General features: G+C 39.5%; 1 protein-coding gene across 4 annotated transcripts in view; it reads right to left on the minus strand.

Moving 5' to 3' along the window:
* The window catches only part of kdm2bb (lysine (K)-specific demethylase 2Bb), a 68488-nt gene extending 47097 nt beyond the window's left edge, over positions 1–21391 (minus strand). For 2 of the 4 annotated variants that reach the window (XM_061927501.2, XM_072912082.1), the window contains exons 1-6: positions 21137–21388; positions 13388–13532; positions 13225–13303; positions 13096–13142; positions 7475–7653; positions 7292–7398 (exon numbers count right to left, since the gene is read on the minus strand). In XM_061927501.2, the coding sequence (XP_061783485.1) occupies positions 7292–7398; positions 7475–7653; positions 13096–13142; positions 13225–13303; positions 13388–13532; positions 21137–21181 (602 nt within the window). In that variant the 5' untranslated portion in view covers positions 21182–21388. Of the gene's footprint in view, positions 1–7291; positions 7399–7474; positions 7654–13095; positions 13143–13224; positions 13304–13387; positions 13533–21136 lie in introns of all 4 variants that reach the window. The other 2 variants (XM_072912083.1, XM_072912084.1) reach the window with 2 other exon arrangements.
* Positions 21392–21612: the final 221 nt, after the last annotated feature.

Here is a 21612-nt window from a genome sequence, read left to right on the forward strand (position 1 = left end):
ATAAGTAAATATAAATTATATATATGAATGAGGTAGATCCCCACGACTTGATCAATTGAAAAGTAGCTCGCCTGCAGAAAAAGTGTGAGCACCTCTGGACTAGACGTATAAGATTTCATGGGATTTAGCGATTAGGAGTGACAGATTGTTTGGGAAACGTATAGCATGTTCTATATGTTATAGTTATTTGAATATAATATGTTACGTTAACATACCAGGCACGTTCTCAGTTGGTTATTTATGCCTCATATACATAGTTGTTCACTATTCTTTATTTATTTTAAATTGCCTTTCAAATGTCTATTCTTGGTGTTGGGTTTTATCAAATAAATTTCCCCAAAAAATGCTACTTATACTCCAGTGCGACATATTTTTTTTTTTTTTCCTTCTTTATTATGCATTTTCGGCCGGTGCGACTTATACTCCGAAAAATACGGTAATAAAATGCCTTAAAAATTGTGTAATAATATTATTCACTCTGGGGCCAAACATAACCGCGATGTCGCCCACAGTGAAAAGGACTTTGACACCTCTGGTCTAAAACAAAGGTCTATAACCTGACTTTTCCAGCCTTCGTTGATGCAAAAGTCATCAATTACATCCATCAATCCATTTTCTACCGCTTGTCCCTTTTTAGGTCGCGGGGGGTGCTGGACCCTATCTCAGCTGCACACTGGACAAGTCACCACCTCATCAAAGGGCCAACACAGATAGACAACATTCACACTCACATCATCAAACAAAATCTGTTGTGCAATTGTACAATGGAAATTTCTGTGAACTTCCTCTGAAGCAGATCAACCAGAGCCAGCGTATCCCTCGCCACCTACGCCTTGCGTTTCACTCACAGTCCTACACTGTAGACAACAACGGCATTCACTAATTGAGCCCCAGCAACCTGACAGTGAGTGAAACACACAACCTCTCAGCAGCGAGTTGTTGTGATAGTAGGGACTTCAATGACTTGAGGAAATGAGTAGTAGTTGAGAAGAGAAGTGATGAGGTTTTTTTTTTTTTTTTGAAGGGTTCCCGGATGGATTGCACCCCGGGCGGTCGCCCACATTGCCCGTGGCAAAATCCGCCTCTGCATAGCGTACTCCTTAATATTACGTTGTTGTATGTATTACTTTAGACAAGTACTGAGCTACAGTGTGAATAATGTACAAAGCATAAAAGAGCGCTTCTTATAGACACACTCTTGCATGAAGAAACACAGCTCATTAGTATTAAAGCTATAGACACACAAAATGATGTGTTCCAGTAAAGCATACCTGGGAAAAATACGGCCCACGGGCCACATGTGGCCCGTTAAGATTTTCAATCCGGCCCGCCGGACGTTCTACATAATTTTTTTTAGATCTTTAACATCAGAACTGTAGCCGCCATTATGATGTGCAGTGCTGTTTTTAAATGACTAAGTCTTGAACTAGAGATGTTCGATAATGGCTTTTTTGCCGATATCCGATATTCCGATATTGTCCAACTCTTAATTACCGATTCCAATATCAACCGATACCGATATATACAGTCGAGGAATTAACACATTATTATGCCTAATTTTGTTGTGATGCCCCGCTGGATGCATTAAACAATGTAACAAGGTTTTCCAAAATAAATCAACTCAAGTTATGGAAAAAAATGCCAACATGGCACTGTCATATTTTTTTTTTATTTTTTTTTGACATGCCTCAAAACAGCAGCTTGGAATTTGGGACATGCTCTCCCTGAGATAATCCTGATACCCACTACAACTATGGGAAGTACTATACTTTGACTTTCACAAAGTGCATTATTTTTTTATTTTTTTTAAACATGCCTCAAAACGACAGCCACAAAAACGATGAAGGCACACAGCTTCAGTCCAGAGTATACTAGAGTAATAAAGTAAACAATAACATAGTCTTCATTTAGTGCAAGACTGCCTGGCATACTGTATAACAGGGAATTATAAACTGGGCTCACATCCATCTTCTGCTTGTACTCATCGTGTAGCTCCTTCTGATTCTTGAAGAGGTGGGAGATCTAATTGCTCGTATTAAAGGAAGACGTCTTGGTTCCTCCTCGCATAACCAACTTTTTGCAGTCATTGCAAATTGCCAGTTTTTTATCAGTCAGAGACACTTTAAAATAATCCCAAACCATAGACATGGTGTCGTTAGTCAGTCACAGAGGAAGCAAGCTTGTTAGCCACGGCTACAGCACCGGCAACAACACTCTTGTTGTTGTTATAACGATATATACAGTCGAGGAATTAACACATTATTATGCCTAATTTTGTTGTGATGTCCCGCTGGATGCATTAAACAATGTAACAAGGTTTTCCAAAATAAATCAACTCAAGTTATGGGAAAAAAATGCCAACATGGCACTGTCATATTTATTATTCATGTCACAAAATGCATTATTTTTTTTAACATGCCTCAAAACAGCAGCTTGGAATTTGGGACATGCTCTCCCTGAGAGAGCATGAGGAGGTTGAGGTGGGCGGGGTTGGGAGGGGGCGGGGGGGGTGTATATTGTAGCGTCCCGGAAGAATTAGTGCTGCAAGGGGTTCTGGGTATTTGTTCTGTTGTGTTTATGTTGTGTTACGGTGCCGAAATGTGTTTGTCATTCTTGTTTGGTGTGGGTTCACAGTGTGGCGCATATTTGTAACAGTGTTAAAGTTGTTTATACGGCCACCCTCCGTGTGACCTGTATGGCTGTTGACCAAGTATGAATTGCATTCACTTGTGTGTGTGAAAAGCCGTAAATATTATGTGATTGGGCCGGCACGCAAAGGCAGTGCCTTTAAGGTTTATTGGCGCTCTGTACTTCTCCCTACGTCCGTGTACACAGCGGCGTTTTAAAAAGTCATACATTTTACTTTTTGAAACCGATACCGATAATTTCCGATATTACATTTTAAAGCATTTATTGGCTGATAATGATATGATCGGACATCTCTATCTTGAACTATAGAAAGTATTTCAATGGTTGAAATCTGCGCTTTTGAGTGTAATACGAGTTATTACGGTAATCTACGTCACAGCAGCTCAGATCAGGAACAAAGCAAAGTGGGCGGGGTTTGTTTTCAGCGCAGCCAGCCCGAAACGCATGTGTCAGAAACAGATGCGGAAACAGATTTTTACGTGATAATATGTCATATTGTATGTGTTTATTACACTCTGCATTCATATTTTGTTGTGTTTTGCTCGATTGTAAAAGATACACAACCATTGAAGAGCTGGTCTGAGAAGTAAAAGAGGAGCGATGTTCATATGTTGTTAATATTCAGTGTTTTATTATTCATAGTTTATATTGTAAATCCCCCTTTCTTTATTTTCATGTACATTTTGGGTGTCCAATTCAGTAAAAAAAAAATGTAAAATTCCATTCCGTTTTTTTGAGGTGGTCTGTCATAACGTTTTTAGAACTCTATCGGACATTGTGACTAGAGATGTCCGATATTTTCGGCCGATAAATGCTTTAAAATGTAATATCGGAAATTATCGGTATCGGTTTCAAGAAGTAAAATGAATGACATTTTAAAACGCCGCTATAAGGAGCGGTACATATCCGGTAAAACACGGACGTAGGGCATACTTGCCAACCCCTCCCGATTTTCCCGGGAGACTCCCGAATTTCAGTGCACCTCCCAAAAATCTCCCGGGGCAACCGTTCTCCCGAATTTCTCCCAATTTCCACCCGGACAACAATATTGGGGGCGTGCCTTAAAGGCACTACCTTTAGCGTCCTCTGCAACTTGTCGTCACGTCCGCTTTTCATCCATACAAACAGCGTGACGGCCCAGTAACATAATATATGTGGCTTTTACACACATAAGTGAATGCAAGGCATACTTGATCAACAGCCATACAGGTCACACTGAGGGTGGCCGTATAAAGAACTTTAACACTGTTACAAATATGCGCCACACTGTGAACCCACGCCAAACAAGAATGACAAACACATTTCGGGAGAACATCCGCACCGTAACACAACATAAACACAACAGAACAAATACCCAGAACCCCTTGCAGCACTAACTCTTGCGGGACGCTACAATATACACCCCCCCCCCCCCCCCCCCCGCCCCCACCTCAACCCCCCATCTCCCGAATTCGGAGGTCTCAAGGTTGGCAAGTATGCATATTGTAGGTGTTTATTACACTCTGCATTCATATTTGGCTGTTTTTTTACATTTTTGTTGTGTTTTGCTCGATTGTAAAAGATACACAACCATCGAGGAGCTGGTCTGAGAAGTAAAAGAGGAGCGATGTTCATATGTTAATATTCAGTGTTTTATTGTTCATAGTTAATATTGTAAATCCCACTTTCTTTATTTTCATGTACATTATGGGTGTCCCATTCAGTAAAAAAAACTGCAAAAATTCCATTCCGTTTTTTTTTAGGTGGTCTGTCATAACGTTTTTATAACTCTATATCGGACATTGTGACTTTTGGTATTAGTGTTCCTGAAAAAAAGGGACCCAAACACACATACTGTACAGCACATTGTTACAGTTAAATGTGTATATATAATTTATACATAGAAACACATTGGCCCCCAGACCCATTTTTCTCTCAATGTGGCCCCCGAGCAACGTTCCCTCTAAGGTGCGCGCCTGTGCAATTGCGCACTACTTAAGCGTCCTCTGTGCACGGCAAATCTATGCCACGCACAAAAATCAAATAAAAAAATAAGCGCATAAAAATTTTCGACACGACACGGACACGACAGAGAAAACAGTTTTCGTCATCATTGTTCAAATATTGTAACGTCTGTCAAGACGCTTTGAGGACATGAATTCCATCGATCACTTTACTGAGCAAAACTCTTTATTGTCGGCCATAAACACATCACCAAAACATTAATAAAAAAATGATATCTAGCAAAACTGGTCATTTTCTGCAGTACAAACCAGACCAAAACCAACTTTGTTATATCAACAGCAGCCGCTCGCTCTTTCTCACTTGCGCCAACACATGCACATAAGGCACTTAGCCAGTGATGCGTTTACAGCCACACAAAAAGTCGGACAACTCCAACACCACACATAAAGTGTAATTCCAGGTCGTTACACTATGATTTACCAATCAAATGTGTGCTTATTCTAGTGTCATTTATTAGGAATCTTCATTTATAAATATTAATCATGAAATGCTGTTAGTATATTAAATAAATACTAATAAAAATATATTTTTTACAAACAGGAAGTTGCAGGCATGTACACATGATCCCCTGCTTACATCTCATTGTGCAACATGTGAATGTTTTAATGGCATCTAAATGCAATGTCTGAAAGGGGTACAAATTATTTCCAAAGCAGGACCTCCACCCAGACAAACAATACAAGTACACAGTTCATGAAAAACAATATTGTTTGTTGTTGTCATTGTAAGTGGGCCTAAACACTTGTATTAGAAAATGACCTCATGGAAATGACTGCTGTCATTTGATTATAATAATAAGAGAATGTTGTCTGTCTATCTGTGTTGGCCCTGCGATGATGTGGGGCCAACCGCCCGAATGCAGCTGAGATAGGCTCCAGCACCCCCCGCGACCCCGAAAGGGACAAGCGGTAGAAAATGGATGGATGGATGGATATTGAACTTGTTATTTAGTCAGGTTTGGGACAGGTGTGCTGCTGGTGTAGCCACAGTGTGCACGTCTGATGTTGCTCACATGGGCTCCACTGAATGCTCTGGGAGTTATTTTGCTCACACACATGAAAAATTAGAGGGAACATTGCCCCTGAGTCAAAATATTTGCCCAGCTCTGCTGCAAGTGCTCACGAAAAGCACTTGACTAAATTCCAGTGTCTATAATTTGGTAAACACACTTCCAATACTATTGTGGGACATCCGAAATGTATTTAAAACTGAAATTAGAAGTTGTACAAAAAAAAAAAAAACTTTACCACATTTTGTGTGTACCAAATAAACAGAGGTGGGTAGTAACGCGCTACATTTACTCCGTTACATCTACTTGAGTAACTTTTGGGATAAATTGTACTTCTAAGAGTAGTTTTAATGCAACATACTTTTACTTTTACTTAAGTATATTTATAGAGAAGGAACGCTACTTTTACTCCGCTACTTTTATCTACATTCGCTACTAATTTTTATCGATCTGTTAATGCACGCTTTGTTTGTTTTGGTCTGTCAGACAGACCTTCAAAGTGCCTGCCTTACTGGTGACGTTTCACTTCGTTCCACCAATCAGATGCAGTCACTGGTGACGTTGGACCAATCAAACAGAGCCAGGTGGTCACATGACCTGACTTAAACAAGTTGAAAAACTTATTGGGGTGTTACCATTTGGTGGTCAATTGTACGGAATGTGTACTGTACTGTGCAATCTAATAATAAAAGTTCCAATCAATCAATCAAAAGTGTGAAGGAAAAAAGATACTTTTTTATTTCAACCGTACATCCCGTCAAAAGCCTAAAGACTGACTGCACAGTTCCTGTCTTCACAATAAAAGTGCCGCTCCATCGCGCCTGCGCTTTCAAAACAAGAGTCTCCGAAAGCCAGCGCAAACAAGCTAGCAAGCTACGGAGTTTGACGCCAATATATTTCTTGCAAAGTGTATAAAAACGAATATGGAAGCTGTACAAATAAGATGCCAAAACCAACCACTTTCATGTGGTATTAGACAGGAAGGAGGAACTTTTCTTCTCCTCCATTTGAAAACGTGGACGTTTTCATCACTACTGTCTGATTACAATCAACGCAAGTCATCAGAATCAGGTAATACACCAACTTATATTCTAGTCTTCATGAAAGAAAGGAATCTATATGTTAAACATGCTTGTATATTCATTAAAACACCTTTAACATGTAAACAAAAACAGCAAATTAAATAAATATAAATTATATACTGTATATATCAATGTATACGTATATATATATATATATATATATATATATATATATATATATATATATATATATATATATGATATATATATATATGATGAGTGTGTATGTTACTCATCAGTTACTCAGTACTTGAGTAGTTTTTCCACAACATACTTTTTACTTTTACTCAAGTAAATATTTGGGTGGCTACTTCTTACTTTTACTTGAGTAATAAATCTCTAAAGTAACAGTACTCTTACTTGAGTACAATTTCTGGCTACTCTACCCACCTCTGCAAATAAACGACAACAGATGGAGGTTAATCAGCAAGTGGTACTATAATGAAAAAAAAGATCCCCCATGGGTGGGAGTCGCTGCCTAGCAACAACCAAGAGCTGTTACAGATGGCGGAGGGTGCCACTAGTGTGCAGCTCTCCACAGTCCTACCTTTGCACTTTGGGGTATTTCATATCTGTGATCACATTGGTGGCTTCTGTTTGGCTCTTTTTCAGATAGGAAGGCCACATGTTGTCCACCCAGTCCACCTGGTCGACCTGCCAATGTTTAAAAAAACATCACATTTGAGCGTTTTACCCCCCTATCTCTAGAACCTGTGTCTTGTTATGTTACCACTGTGGGTCTCTTGATGAGGTTCTCCAGCTTGGTGTGGCTGAACTCCAAGCTGATCACATTGAACAGTTTGTCCCGCTCCTCTTCCGGCGTCTCGTAGTAACGCACAAACTGGGTCATGGTCATTTCGGAGCCTTTCTGAGTGCTCACGTCCATGACGTCCACAGAGCGACGACCGCCTGTGACACACGTCAGAAGTCAGGTTTTTTTTGTTCATTTTTGCGAGTTCAACACCATCTATCCCGCTTATAAGACACATGCTGAGATACAACAGAGGAGACTGTAATTTACCATTTCGTCCTCTAGATCAGTGGTCCCCAACCACCGGTCCAGTACCGGTCCGTGACGCATTTGCTACATTAAATAATTTATAAAAGATTGTATTTTCTCCAACTTAACTTTGGCCTGTCCCACTAGACCAGGGGTCGGCAACCCAAAATGTTGAAAGAGCCATATTGGACCAAAAATACAAAAACACATTTGCCTGGAGCCGCAAAAAATTAAAAGCCATATTCCATACAGATAGTGTGTCATGAGATATACATTGAATTAAAAGGACTTAAAGGAAACTAAATGACCTCAAATGTAGCTACAAATGAGGCATAATGATGCAATATGTACATATCTCTAGTCTAAATAGCATGTTAGCATCGATTAGCTCGCAGTCATGCAGTGACCAAATATGTCTGATTAGCACTCCACACAAGTCAATAACATCGACAAAACTCACCTTTGTGCATTCACGCACAAAGTTAAAAGTTTGGTGGACAAAATGGGACAGAAAAAGGATAAAACACGTCCTAGGAAGTCGGAGAAAGTTATATATGTAAACAAACTAAGGTGAGTTCAAGGACCGCCAAAATTAGTAGGACAAAACGGCGCTCGCCAAATACTCGAATCAGTGAAGCATGTTTAATATAAACAGTGTGATTTATAACAATTAGGGAGGTTTGTGTCATGTTTGTCCTCCTACAGAAAACATACCATCCATCCATCCATCCATCCATCTTCTTCCGCTTATCCGAGGTCGGGTCGCGGGGGCAGCAGCCTAAGCAGGGAAGCCCAGACTTCCCTCTCCCCAGCCACTTCGTCCAGCTCCTCCCGGGGGATCCCGAGGCGTTCCCAGGCCAGCCGGGAGACATAGTCTTCCCAGCGTGTCCTGGGTCTTCCTCGTGGCCTCCTACCGGTCGGACATGCCCTAAACACCTCCTTAGGGAGGCGCTCGGGTGGCATCCTGACCAGATGCCCGAACCACCTCATCTGGCTCCTCTCGATGTGGAGGAGCAGCGGCTTTACTTTAAGCTCCCCCCGGATGACAGAGCTTCTCACCCTATCTCTAAGGGAGAGCCCCGCCACCCGGCGGAGGAAACTCATTTCGGCCGCTTGTACCCGTGATCTTGTCCTTTCGGTCATAACTCAAAGCTCATGACCATAGGTGAGGATGGGAACGTAGATCGACCGGTAAATTGAGAGCTTTGCCTTCCGGCTCAGCTCCTTCTTCACCACAACGGATCGATACAGCGTCCGCATTACTGAAGACGCCGCACCGATCCGCCTGTCGATCTCACGATCCACTCTTCCCTCACTCGTGAACAAGACTCCAAAAACATACTAAAACAAAAAATAGTTTTTCCCCCTCATCTTTTTCCATTTTTCATACATTTTTTAAAAAGCTCCAGAGAGCCACTAGGGCGGCTCTAGAGCCGCATGCGGCTCTAGAGCCGCGGGTTGCCGACCCCTGCACTAGACCAGGGGTGTCAAACTTGTTTTCATTGAGGGCCACACCACAGTCACGGCTGCCATGAGAGGGTCGCTTGTAACAGTAAATAATTGAGTTTAAATTTTTTTTATTTTTTTTTTATTTACGTGGAGTGTAAAAATATCTGCGGTTTTACCAGTTTTTTACAGAAAAAAAGTTGCCAGACTTTTACTGTAAAATATGGTGGTTTTTTTTAATTATTATTATTTTTACAACATGTTATTGTACATACAAATACAGTACCGCTGTTTAATTTTATTTTGGCAACTTAGCTGCCATTTTTTTACAATAATAAAATGTGGTACCATAAAAATCATCAACCGCAGATTTTACAGTAAAAAAACGAAAAACTGACAGCTCACTCGACAGAATTTTACTGTAAAAAAAACACACATTGGTCAATTTTTTTCCAACTTACAGTAATATGCTGTAAAAACTCCCTAAATTTTACAGTAAAATCTATTGGTCATTTTTAGTGTACAATTTGATGGATAACTTGCTTCGAAATCATAAGTTAAGCAGATATTTAAGTATTTATTTGGATTTTGATAGATATGTCAGCAGCCCGATATTATCGGCCGATAAATGCTTTAAAATGTAACATCGGAAATTATCGGTATCGGTTTCAAAAAGTAAAATGTATGACTTTTTAAAGCGCCGCTGTGTACACGGACGTAGGGAGAAGTACAGAGCGCCAATAAATCTTAAAGGCACTGCCTTTGCGTGCCGGCCCAATCACATAATATCTACGGCTTTTCACACACACAAGTGAATGCAACGCATACTTGGTCAACAGCCATACAGGTCACACTGCGGGTGGCCGCATAAACAACTTTAACACTGTTACAAATATGCGACACACTGTGAACCCGCACCAAACAAGAATGACAAACACATTTCGGGAGAACATCCGCACCGTAACACAACATAAACACAACAGAACAAATACCCAGAACCCCTTGCAGCACTAACTCTTCCGGGACGCTACAATATACACCCCCCGCTATCCCCTACCCCCCCACCTCAACCCCGCCCACCCCAACCTCCTCATGCTCTCTCAGGGAGAACATGTCCCAAATTCCAAGCTGCTGTTTTGAGGCATGTTAAAACAAATAATGCACTTTGTGACTTCAATAATAAATATGGCCATACTTGCCAACCTTGAAACCTCCAATTTCGAGAGGTGGGGGGGGGGGCGTGGTTGGGGGCGTGGCTCTGAGGGGAGGAGTATATTTACAGCTAGAATTCACCAAGTCAAGTATTTCATATATATATATATATATATATATATATATATATATATATATATATATATATATATATATATATATATATATATATATATATATATATATATATATATATATAAGAAATACTTGACTTTCAGTGAATTCTAGCTATAAATATATATTTATTTTATTATATATATATATATATATATATATATATATATATATATATATATATATATATATATATATATATATATATAAATACTTGAATTTCAGTGTTCATTTATTTACACATATACTTGTTGAGTTAAGGGTTGAATTGTCCATCCTTGTTCTATTCTCTGTCACTATTTTTCTAACCATGCTGAACACCCTCTCTGATGATGCATTGCTGTGTGGCACGCACAAAAGTGCTTTCATCGAATGCACTAGATGGCAGTATTGTCCAGTTTAAGAGTGTCACAACATTGCTGTTTACGGCAGACGAACTGCTTTACGGTAGACGAAAACGTGACTGCTGCTGTTGTGTGTTGTTACCGCGCTGGGAGGACGTTAATGAAACTGCCAAACAATAAACCCACATAAGAAACCAACAACCTGCCCTCCATCATTCTACAGTTATAACGTGATTGGGCAGGCACGCTGTTTATATTGCGGGAAAGCGGACTCAGGTCCCCATGGAGCTGAGTCCGCCTGAATTTCGGGAGATAATTTTTCGGGAGAGGCGCTGAATTTCGGGAGTCTCCCGGAAAATCCGGGAGAGTTGGCAAGTATGAATATGGCAGTGCCATGTTGGCATTTTTTTCCATAACTTGAGTTGATTTATTTTGGAAAACCTTGTTACATTGTTTAATGCATCCAGCTGGGCATCACAACAAAATTAGGCATAATAATGTGTTAATTCCACGACTGTATATATCGATATCGGTTGGTATTGGAATCGGTAATTACAATATTTTTCCGCACTATTAGCCGCACCTAAAAACCACAAATTTACTCAAAAGCTGACAGTGCGGCTTTTAACCCGGTGCCCTTTATATATGGATTAATATTAAGATTCATTTTCATAAAGTTTTCGGTCTCGCAACTACGGTAAACAGCCGCCATCTTTTTTCCCCGTAGAAGAGGAAGTGCTTCTTCTTCTACGCAAGCAACCGCCAAGGTAAGCACCCGCCCCCATAGAACAGGAAGCGCTTCTTCTTCTACTGTAAGCAACCACCCGCCCGCGTAGAAGAAGAAAAAGCGCGCGGATATTACCGTACGTTTCATTTCCTTTGTGTGTTTACATCTGTAAAGACCACAAAATGGCTCCTACTAAGCGACAGGGATCCGGTTCATGAAAAGACGCAATCTCTCCATCCGCACACGGATTACTATTTCACAGCAACTGCCTAAAGACTTTCAAGAAAAGCTGGCTACTTTCCGTGCATATTGTAAAAACAAGATAGCTGAAAAAAAGATCCGGCCAGAGAACATTATCAACATGGACGAGGTTCCAATGACTTTTGATATTCCTGTGAACCGCACTGTGGATACAACGGGAGCACGTACGGTGAATATTCGCACCACAGGGAATGAGAAGTCATCCTTCACTGTGGTTCTAGCTTGCCATGCTAATGGCCAGAAACTTCCACCCATGGTGATATTCAAAAGGAAGACCTTGCCAAAAGAGACCTTTCCAGCCGGCGTCATCATAAAAGCTAACTCGAAGGGATGGATGGATGAAGAAAAGATGAGCGAGTGGTTAAGGTAAGTTTAAGTTTACGCGAAGAGGCCGGGTGGCTTTTTTCACGCAGCTCCGTCCATGTTGATATACGATTCCATGCGCGCCCACATCACGCTGGTTTTAATATATTATTAAAGTTTGACTGACCTATTTGACTGTTTTTTTGACATTCCTTTAGCGCAGTTAGATGGGGCTTACAACACGGGGCGGCTTATAGGTGGACAAAGTTTTGAAATATGCCGTTCATTGAAGGCGCGGCTTATAACCCAGGGCGCCTTATGGTGCGGAAAATACGGTAAGAGTTGGACAATATCGGAATATCGGCAAAAAAGCCATTATTGGACATCTCTAGATTTTAAAGTTAGATAATATATGTGTTGCAAAATTGGACACTATTTTTGTTTTCCCTGTAAAACTAGAAGAAGAAAATAATAATACCTTTAGTAAGAAAATAAGAAAGTAAAGAAAGAAAATCTAAGGTATGACGAGGAGGGCCTTGAGTTTGACACCTGTGCACTAGACACACCAATGAGCTTGTTTATAGATGTACAATAAAACTCCTTATAGGAAGTTGCCATTGGTTATAACTTTGTGACATGACACAATGCACATTAATGAACAAATCAAATAGAAAAGTGACAGATTGTAGCCAAAGGCTGATTTCCATCAGCATCTCATTGCAAAGAAACACGCCCAGGGCTCCCGCTAATTCAGCGTTAGAGTGGGTTGTATTTTTCATGCACTTAATTTTGCTGTATTTATCTGGCACATGTGGAAAGCCTGAAAATAATGCCTACATTAAATTGGTCCGTAGCGCAAAAAAGGTTGGGGACCACTACTCTAGATAGAGCAAGTGTACTCTAAATGTGCTTTTATCTACAGTACTTGTGGTGTATTCACTTACCAACTAAGCCTTTAATTTCGGAGACTGTGAATTCTGGATCAGGCATGCTTCAATAATTACAAAGAGCTTCAATCAGGTGTCAAAGTAAGTACAAAATAACACAACTGTCACAAATATTTGCCTACTTACCTGATCCCTAGTCCTTGTTTCTCTTTGAAAATAAGTGGCACTCTTAAGGCCTCCCTTTGCACATATTCATAAGTAAAGTCTGCAACAAATACACATGAGCAAAAAAATCAAACAGTTTATCAGGAATATATTTATAGACCAAGCAGGTACTGTATTATTTTACCTTTACTCTCCATCATGCAGACAAAGTCTGCACCGTAGCGGTCGCTACTCAGCTTCTCCTCCACGCTGAAAGCCCTGATGTTGACTATTTCCTCAACGTCGGACAGGTCCTCATTCTCGTCGTACATCCGCCGAGATATGGAGCGCTTTATAAAACAAGAAGATGTACTAAAATGGTGACTTCTGAAGCTCTGGGGTTTTCAAACGTCATGAAGGGAAAATTGTATTCATACATTCAACACCAAAAAAAAAAAAAAAGCAGGCTTCGCTACACATCTTAAAGTACAACCTGGAACCTGGAGCCAACAATCCATCAGTCAGCAACATACTCCTGAGCTGTCAGTTTTATGGGCTTGTTTTTCTTCTGCATAAAGCATACTTGCCAACCTTGAGACCTCCGATTTCGGGAGGTGGGGGGCGGGGGGCGTGGTCAGGGGTGGGGCGGGGCGTGGTTGGGGCGTGGTTAAGAGGGGAGGAGTATATTGACAGCTAGAATTCACCAAGTCAAGTATTTCATACATATATATATATATATATATATATATATATATATATATATATATATATATATATCTCTACATCCTGAAAATATGCAAACAAAACTGTGTTTGGATAATTGATACTTCAAAATTGTATAAATAAATATTAAGGAATATAACATAACTTGGCTTCTGAGAGCTTCAAAATATAATGAATAAACTGCTAAAGTTGTTGATAAACAAGCAATTATTTTAATAATTAAATATGGTCATTTTAAATGAATTATGATCATTTAAAATTAATTGTTTCAAATATGTTTATTTTAATGTATAATTCTATGGCTGGATGTAATAAGGAGTCAGAAAAAATACAAATAAAAATACAATTAATTTTGATGTTTTTAGCAAAATATAGTAAAAATTTATTTGTATTTTGTTTTTGTTTTTTAATTAATAAATATATTTGTTTTTAGGTAAGATAAACATAATAATACAATTTGTCTCTAGTCTGGATGATTTAGTTCTTGTCACCCTGTTGTCCTCCCGTCATGAAAAAAGGCTGTCCTCACTCAGGTCCGCATGGAGCTGGAGGGGGCGTGGCCTCCAGTTCCGCCTGAAAATCGGGAGATTTTCGGGAGAATATTTGTCCCGGGAGGTTTTCGGGAGAGGCACTGAATTTCGGGAGTCTCCCGGAAAATTCGGGAGGGTTGGCAAGTATGGCATAAAGGCTAACCTTGCATGATGTTGTTTTTTTAAAATAACATTAGCACTTTAGCTCACATGCTAATGTTGCTAACGTCTGTGTCCTCTTCTTTCACTCCTAAATGTTACTTAGTTGTCTGTGATATATGGCATTTATGGACAAAGTAGAGTTGTCTCTTGTTTATTGCCGTCGATGGCAAAGTGAGATTATTAATAGATTGAATATTCTCATAGTTAGAGCATAAAAAATATGTACGACCTTCTAAATGTTTTTTTTTATATACATACAGTCGTGGTCAAAAGTTTACATACACTTGTAAAGAACATAATGTCATGGTTGTCTTGAGTTTCCAATTATTTCTACAACTCTTATTTTTTTGTGATAGAGTGATTGGAGCGCATAAGAATTGAGCTGTTTGGCCACAATACCCAGCAATATGTTCGGAGGAGAAAGGGTGAGGCCTTTAATCCCAGGAGCACCATGTCTACCGTCAAGCATGGTGGTGGTAGTATTATGCTCTGGGCCTGTTTTGCTGCCAATGGAACTGGTGCTTTACAGAGAGTAAATGGGACAATGAAAAAAGGAGGATTACCTCCAAATTCTTCAGGACAAGCTAAAATCATCAGCCCGGAGGTTGGGTCTTGGGCACAGTTGGGTGTTCCAACAGGTTAATGACCCCAAATACACGTCAAAAGTGGTAAAGAAATGGCTAAATCAGGGTAGAATTAAGTCCGGACTTAAACGTGTGGACAATGATGAAGAAAACCAACAAATTTAGCTGAACTGCACCAATTTTGTCAAGGGGAGTGGTCAAAAATTCAACCAGAAGCTTGAGGATGGCTACCAAAAGCGCCTTATTGCAGTGAAACTTGCCAAGGGACATGTAACCAAATATTAACAATGGCGTGGAGGGGAAAAAGCATAACAAATGGAAACAGAAGCTAAAGCCATCATGCAAAGATACTAATACTGAACAAAAACACAAATATGTATCCTTAAATATACAGATAACGTATATTTAGCCTTTTTGTTAGACTATTTCATTACAAATTACATAATGGCATCACGGTCAAAACCTCCCAACAGTGTTTTACATAACATACTGAATAATCGTGAATTAATTATTGCTAAAAATAATTGTGATTATTATTTTGACCATAGTAGTGAAGCCCTAGCTTTATCGATCACCACAACATAATGGAAAAATTATAATACATTTAATACATATAAATTATAGTACATATATTACATAAATAACAAATATTTAATATGAAAAAAATATGAAGAATGAAAGAGGTTAATAAAATTATAATATATTTAATATATATGTTATGATACATAAATAACAACTAATATTTAATATAAAAAAATATAAAGAAGGAAAAAGGCTAGTAAAATCATAATACTTTTAATACATATTATAATATTTAAATAACAAATATTTAATATGAAAAAATATGAAGAATGAAAGAGGCTAATGAAGAAGAAAAAATGAAATATGTGCTTGGAGCATGATGTTGCAAGGGAAAACTTGCGCTTCTTGGAGATGCTCTGTTGGAGGCAAGTATGATTTTGATTTGATTTTTATTAAAGATCCCCATTAGCTGGTTGCCACAACAACCCACTAGTCTTCCTGGGGTCCACAAACTCAATACAATTACAAGTAAAAGCATATAATTATAACGACCGTATTTTTCAGAGTATAAGTCGCACCTGCCGAAAATGCATAATAAAGAAGGAAAAAAAACATATATAAGTCGCACTGGAGCTATGAAACTATGAAAAAAAACTGCGACTTATAGTCCGAAAAATACGGTACACAATACAGAAACAAATAAAAGCATCAATAAGAAAACAATTTACAGTCACAGATTAATAACTACCATATAAATATAACTACACAATACAAAACCAAACAAAAATCATCAACAAGCAAACTAATTTACAGACTCAGATAAAATATTACTTTCCTTTTAAAAACCTGTTTACTTTCAATGCCGGGATGAGCCCACATATCTCAATATCATTATTATTATTATTATTATTATTATTACTATGATCATCTAGTAGGGCTGACTAAGAGTGTTTTAAACAGTCTAAATCAAGGGTGTCCAAACTTTTTCCACTGAATTCCACATGCTGAAATATCAAAGGATACAGAGGGCCACTTTGCTTCTTCTTTTATTTTGTAGCAATGCTTTTATTTATTAATTAATTCAATTTTTTTTTTTTTTTTTTTTAAGGATTTATTTTGTTTAAAGACAAAGCTTTGTGTTGTTATGGGCATAAGTCACCAGCCTTGGCGTCACTATAGACAGCGATTTTAAACTTGACAAACAAGTCAATGGCGTTTTAAAATCGTGTTTTTATCATCTTCGTCTTTTAGCAAAGGTAAAACCGTTTTTATCTTTTAACCTTTTTGAACAAGTCGTGCATGCTTTTATTTCAAGTTGCCTGGACTACTGCAATGCACTTTACGCCAGCATATAACCCCAATTCTTCAGACTTTGCACTGGCTCCCTGTTCATTTTAGAATTTATTTTAAAACCTTGTTGTTTGTTTTTAAAGCTTTACATGGACTGGCACCTCAGTATATCTCGGACCTCATCCAAATTTACACTCCTGCGCGCGCTCTGAGGTCCGAGAGCCAGCTCCAGCTCGTGGTGCCCAAGACCAGACTTAAAACCAGGGGAGACAGGGCCTTCTCTGTGGTCGGCCCTAAGCTCTGGAACACTCTGCCCCTCCAAGTTCGAACTGCACCCACAGTGGACTGTTTTAAGTCTCGTCTTAAGACCCACTTTTATTCTTTGGCTTTTAACACTACGTGAGTTGTGTGGTCCTCTGTCCTCTGTGTTTTTTTATAAATTTTGATTTCTATTTACTGTTTTAATTGGTTTTTCCCTTTAAAATCGTTTTTAATCATATTTACTTTTACATTGTTATTATATTGGTTTTATATTTATTTATTTGTTGTTTTTATTCAGTCATTGGTGGAGCTAAGGATATTTGAATATTGTTTTTAATATTGTTGTGCAACACTATGGAAACATTTTTGTTGTTTAAATGTGCTATATAAATAAAGTGGATTGGATTGGATTGGATAAGTGTCAGCATTTCAGCTTTGTTTTCTCTACATTGCACATTTTTCTTTATTTTTTTCCAATTTATGTTATGGTAAAATATTATTTTACCATGTAAAAAAATCAAAAACACAACATAGAACGGTCAAGACTTTGGACATCCCTGGTGTAAATGAAGATTTAAGACACATGTACTAAAACAGTGTTTTTCAACCTTTTTTGAGCCAAGGCACATTTTTGTCATTGAAAAAATGCAGAGGCACACCACCAGCAGAAAACATAAAAACATTAAACTCAGTAGCTGATATTGACAATAAAAAGTTGTTCTCGCAAGTTTTGGATAAAAATTCAAACCATAACCAACCATGCATGAGTATAGCTCTTGTCTGAAAGTACTGTCACATCACGCTGTGACTTATTTGGGGTTTTTTGGTGTCTTCCTGTGTGTAGTGTTTTAGTTCTTGTCTTGCGCTCTTATTTTGGTGGCTTTTCCTGTTTTGTTGGTATTTTCCTGTAGAAGTTTCATGTCTTCTGTACATTGTTGATTGTCATGTCATGTTCGGATGTAATTTGTGGACGCCGTCTGCTCCACACGCTGTAAGTCTTTGCTGTCTTCCAGCATTCTGTTTTTGTGTACTTTGCAACCAGTTCAATTTTAGTTTCGTTTTGCATAGCCTTCCCTAAGCTTCAATGCCTTTTCTTAGCGGCCCTCGCCTTTTGACCTGCACGCTGTGGTCTGCATATTGTGATCACAACAAACCATGTTCCCGACATCTAACAGCAGACGCGTGGAGTCCAGAGAGTTACATGACAATCAAGGGCTTAACGAAATCTGTGCCGTGATGGCTTACGTTACGTGGGGATTCTGGGTAATTAACATATTGCAATGGGTCACCGCATATAGCGTAACACTCACACTCAACGACAACAACAAACCCACGAGGAAAAGTTTCAACATGGCAAGCAACAGTAGCAGTGAGTTGAATGAACAGGATACCGGTACACCACAACTGATGGACGGGAATACTTTAAGGGGGAAGAAGAACAGAAAGTTTGACTTAAAGTTCAAGCTAGCGGTTGTGAAGTATGCGGAGCAGAATTCTGGTTTGGCAGCGGCCAGGCAGTTTAACGTTGACCCAAAACGTGTACGAGAATGGAAACAAAAAAAGGGAGAACTACTATCTCAGTCGGCAATCGATGGAAAACGGGCTCGCTTATCTGGTGGCGTTAGGAAGAAAGTGAGCGATGAGCTTGATGCTAATTTGTGTCAGTGGATACATCATGTTCGTGGACTGAACCACCGTGTGTCCCGCAAAATGATCCGCATAAAGGCCAAGGGGCTTTTACATTTAAAGTTTTTTGTACGAAAAAAAAATACTGGACAGTAACCATTGCAATAATAATAATAATAATAATAATAATAATAATAATAATGGATTAGATTTACATAGCGCTTTTCTAGACACTCAAAGTGCTTCACAGAGAAGTGAGAACCCATCATTCATTCACACCTGGTGGTGGTAAGCTACTTTCATAGCCACAGCTGCCCTGGGGTAGACTGACGGAAGCGTGGCTGCCAGTTTGCGCCTACGGCCCATCCGACCACCACCCATCATTCATCCACCAGTGCGAGCGGCACTGGTGGAAAGGGTGAAGTGTCCTGCCCAAGGACACAACGGCAGCGATTTGGATGTCAAGAGGCGGGGAACGAACCTGCAACCCTCAGGTTTCTGGCAAGGCCGCTCTACCCACTACGCCATGCCGCCCCCGTAACCAAATAATGGCCTGGTGCAGGCTGGTGCAAAAATAAATAAAAGCCATGTGCAAATAACCGCCTGCTTCTTTTAAACGCTTGTCTCCAAATCGATTTTGTGAAATAAACGCCCGGGCTACAATTTGGTAATATACGGCACTGTTTTTCAACCACTGTGCCGCGGCACACTAGTGTACCGTGAGATATTGTCTGGTGTGCCATGGGAGATTGTGTAATTTCACCTAATTGGGTTAAAAATATTTTTTGCAAACCAGTAATTAGAATCCCTAAATGAGCCGTTGTTGAGTGTCTGTACTGTCTAGAGCTCGGCAGAGTAACCGTGTAATACTCTTCCATACCAGTAGGTGGCAGCAGGTAGCTAATTGCTTTGTAGATGTCGGGAACGACGACAATGGTTTGCAGGTAAAAAGGTGTCTAATGCTTAAACCAAAAATAAACAAAAGGCGAGTGCCGCTATGAAAAGGCTAAACTAAAACTGAACTGGCTGCAAAGTAAACAAAAACAGAATGCTGGACGACAGCAAAGACTTGCAGCGTGTGGAGCAGACGGCGTCCACAAATGACATGACAATCAACACCCAAATAGGAGCGTAAAACGTGAATTATATTTGTATAGCGCTTTTTCTCTAGTGACTCAAAGCGTTTTACATAGTGAAACACAATATCTAAGTTACATTTAAACCAGTGTGGGTGGCACTGGGAGCAGGTGGGTAAAGTGTCTTGCCCAAGGACACAACGGCAGTGACTAGGATGGCAGAAGCTGGGATCGAACCTGGAACCCTCAAGTTGCTGGCACGGCCACTCTACCAACCGAGCTATACCGCTTTGAGTCACTAGAGAAAAAAAAAAGCGCTATATAAATATAATTCACTTCAAGACAAGAACTAAAACACTACACACAGGAAAACAGCAAAACACTCCAAATAAGTTACGGCGTGATGTGACAGGTCGTGACAGTACACCTACTTTGAGACAAGAGCTATAGTGATGCATGCTTGGTTATGGTTGGAATTCATATCCAACAATTGCCAGAATTACTTTTTATTGTCAATATCGGCTGCTGGGTTTCTTTTTTTTATGTTTTCTGCTGGTGGTGTGCCTCAGGATTTTTTCAATGAAAAAAATGTGCCTCGGCTCAGAAAAGGTTGAAAAACACTGATATACGGTAATTCTATTTTTTTTTTTTTTTTTTTGAAGGATTTATTTTGTTTAAAGACAAAGCTGTGTGTTGTTATAGGCATAAGTGTCAGCATTTCAGCTTTGTTTTCTCTACATTGCACATTTTTCTTTATTTTTTTCCCCAATTTATTTTATTGTAAAATGTTATTTTACCATGTAAAAAAAAATGAAAAATACAACATAAAACGGTCAAGACTTTGGACATCTTTGGTGTAAATGAAGATTTAAGACACATGTACTAAAAACTGATTGTGCATTGGTTTGGTAACTGTCATGCTTTGATGCCATGACTGGTTGTTAAAGTATGAGGTTTTTGAATGATATGCATTTTATATTTCAAAAAGTGGACATGTGTTGGGTTTCCCCCTCCAAGCATGCAACTTATCCGTGTTGTGAGCTGCCGGTGTGACTCCTACTATTAGGACCACTCTTACTACTACTACTACTACAACTATGGTGCAACGCGTATGTTAGCTCGGCTAATTAGCCCCCAAGCCAAGCCCCTCTGTTCGGGCTGAGGATGCCGCAGTACTTACCAGCCTGCGCCCGGACTCGGCACACCTTCCCCCGGCTTGAGCCATCGCCGTGGGTGCAAAGGGGGAGCGACGTCGTTCGCGGGTTCAGCCTCGAAGAAGCATCGCCGCGCATAGCACGAAGCACGCTGCACAGGTCCAAAACAAGGGAACCATGTTGTTGTGCGTGACGTCACCGCCAGGAACCAAAACATTGTAGAACAGCGTCGCCCCCCTCATTAATACCATGCAGCTATTTATTAACTAACACGCTTGTTTCCCCCAAAATGACTTGTTATTCGTGTTTAAATCAAGACAATTGCACATTTGTGCGATAAATTCGGTTCATGAATGAAACATTTACGACGACAGTTTTAGCTAGCTGGTAGTGTTAATTCAAGGCTAACAAGTAGTAAAAAAAAAAAATAAACAATTAACTAGCTAAGTTGTAAACTGCTATTGTGGACAGTTATCATTTTTTTTCTTGTAAACAAAATTAT

This window comes from Nerophis lumbriciformis, linkage group LG32 (genome assembly GCF_033978685.3).
Source record: "Nerophis lumbriciformis linkage group LG32, RoL_Nlum_v2.1, whole genome shotgun sequence".
In the NCBI taxonomy this organism is placed as follows: domain Eukaryota; kingdom Metazoa; phylum Chordata; class Actinopteri; order Syngnathiformes; family Syngnathidae; genus Nerophis; species Nerophis lumbriciformis.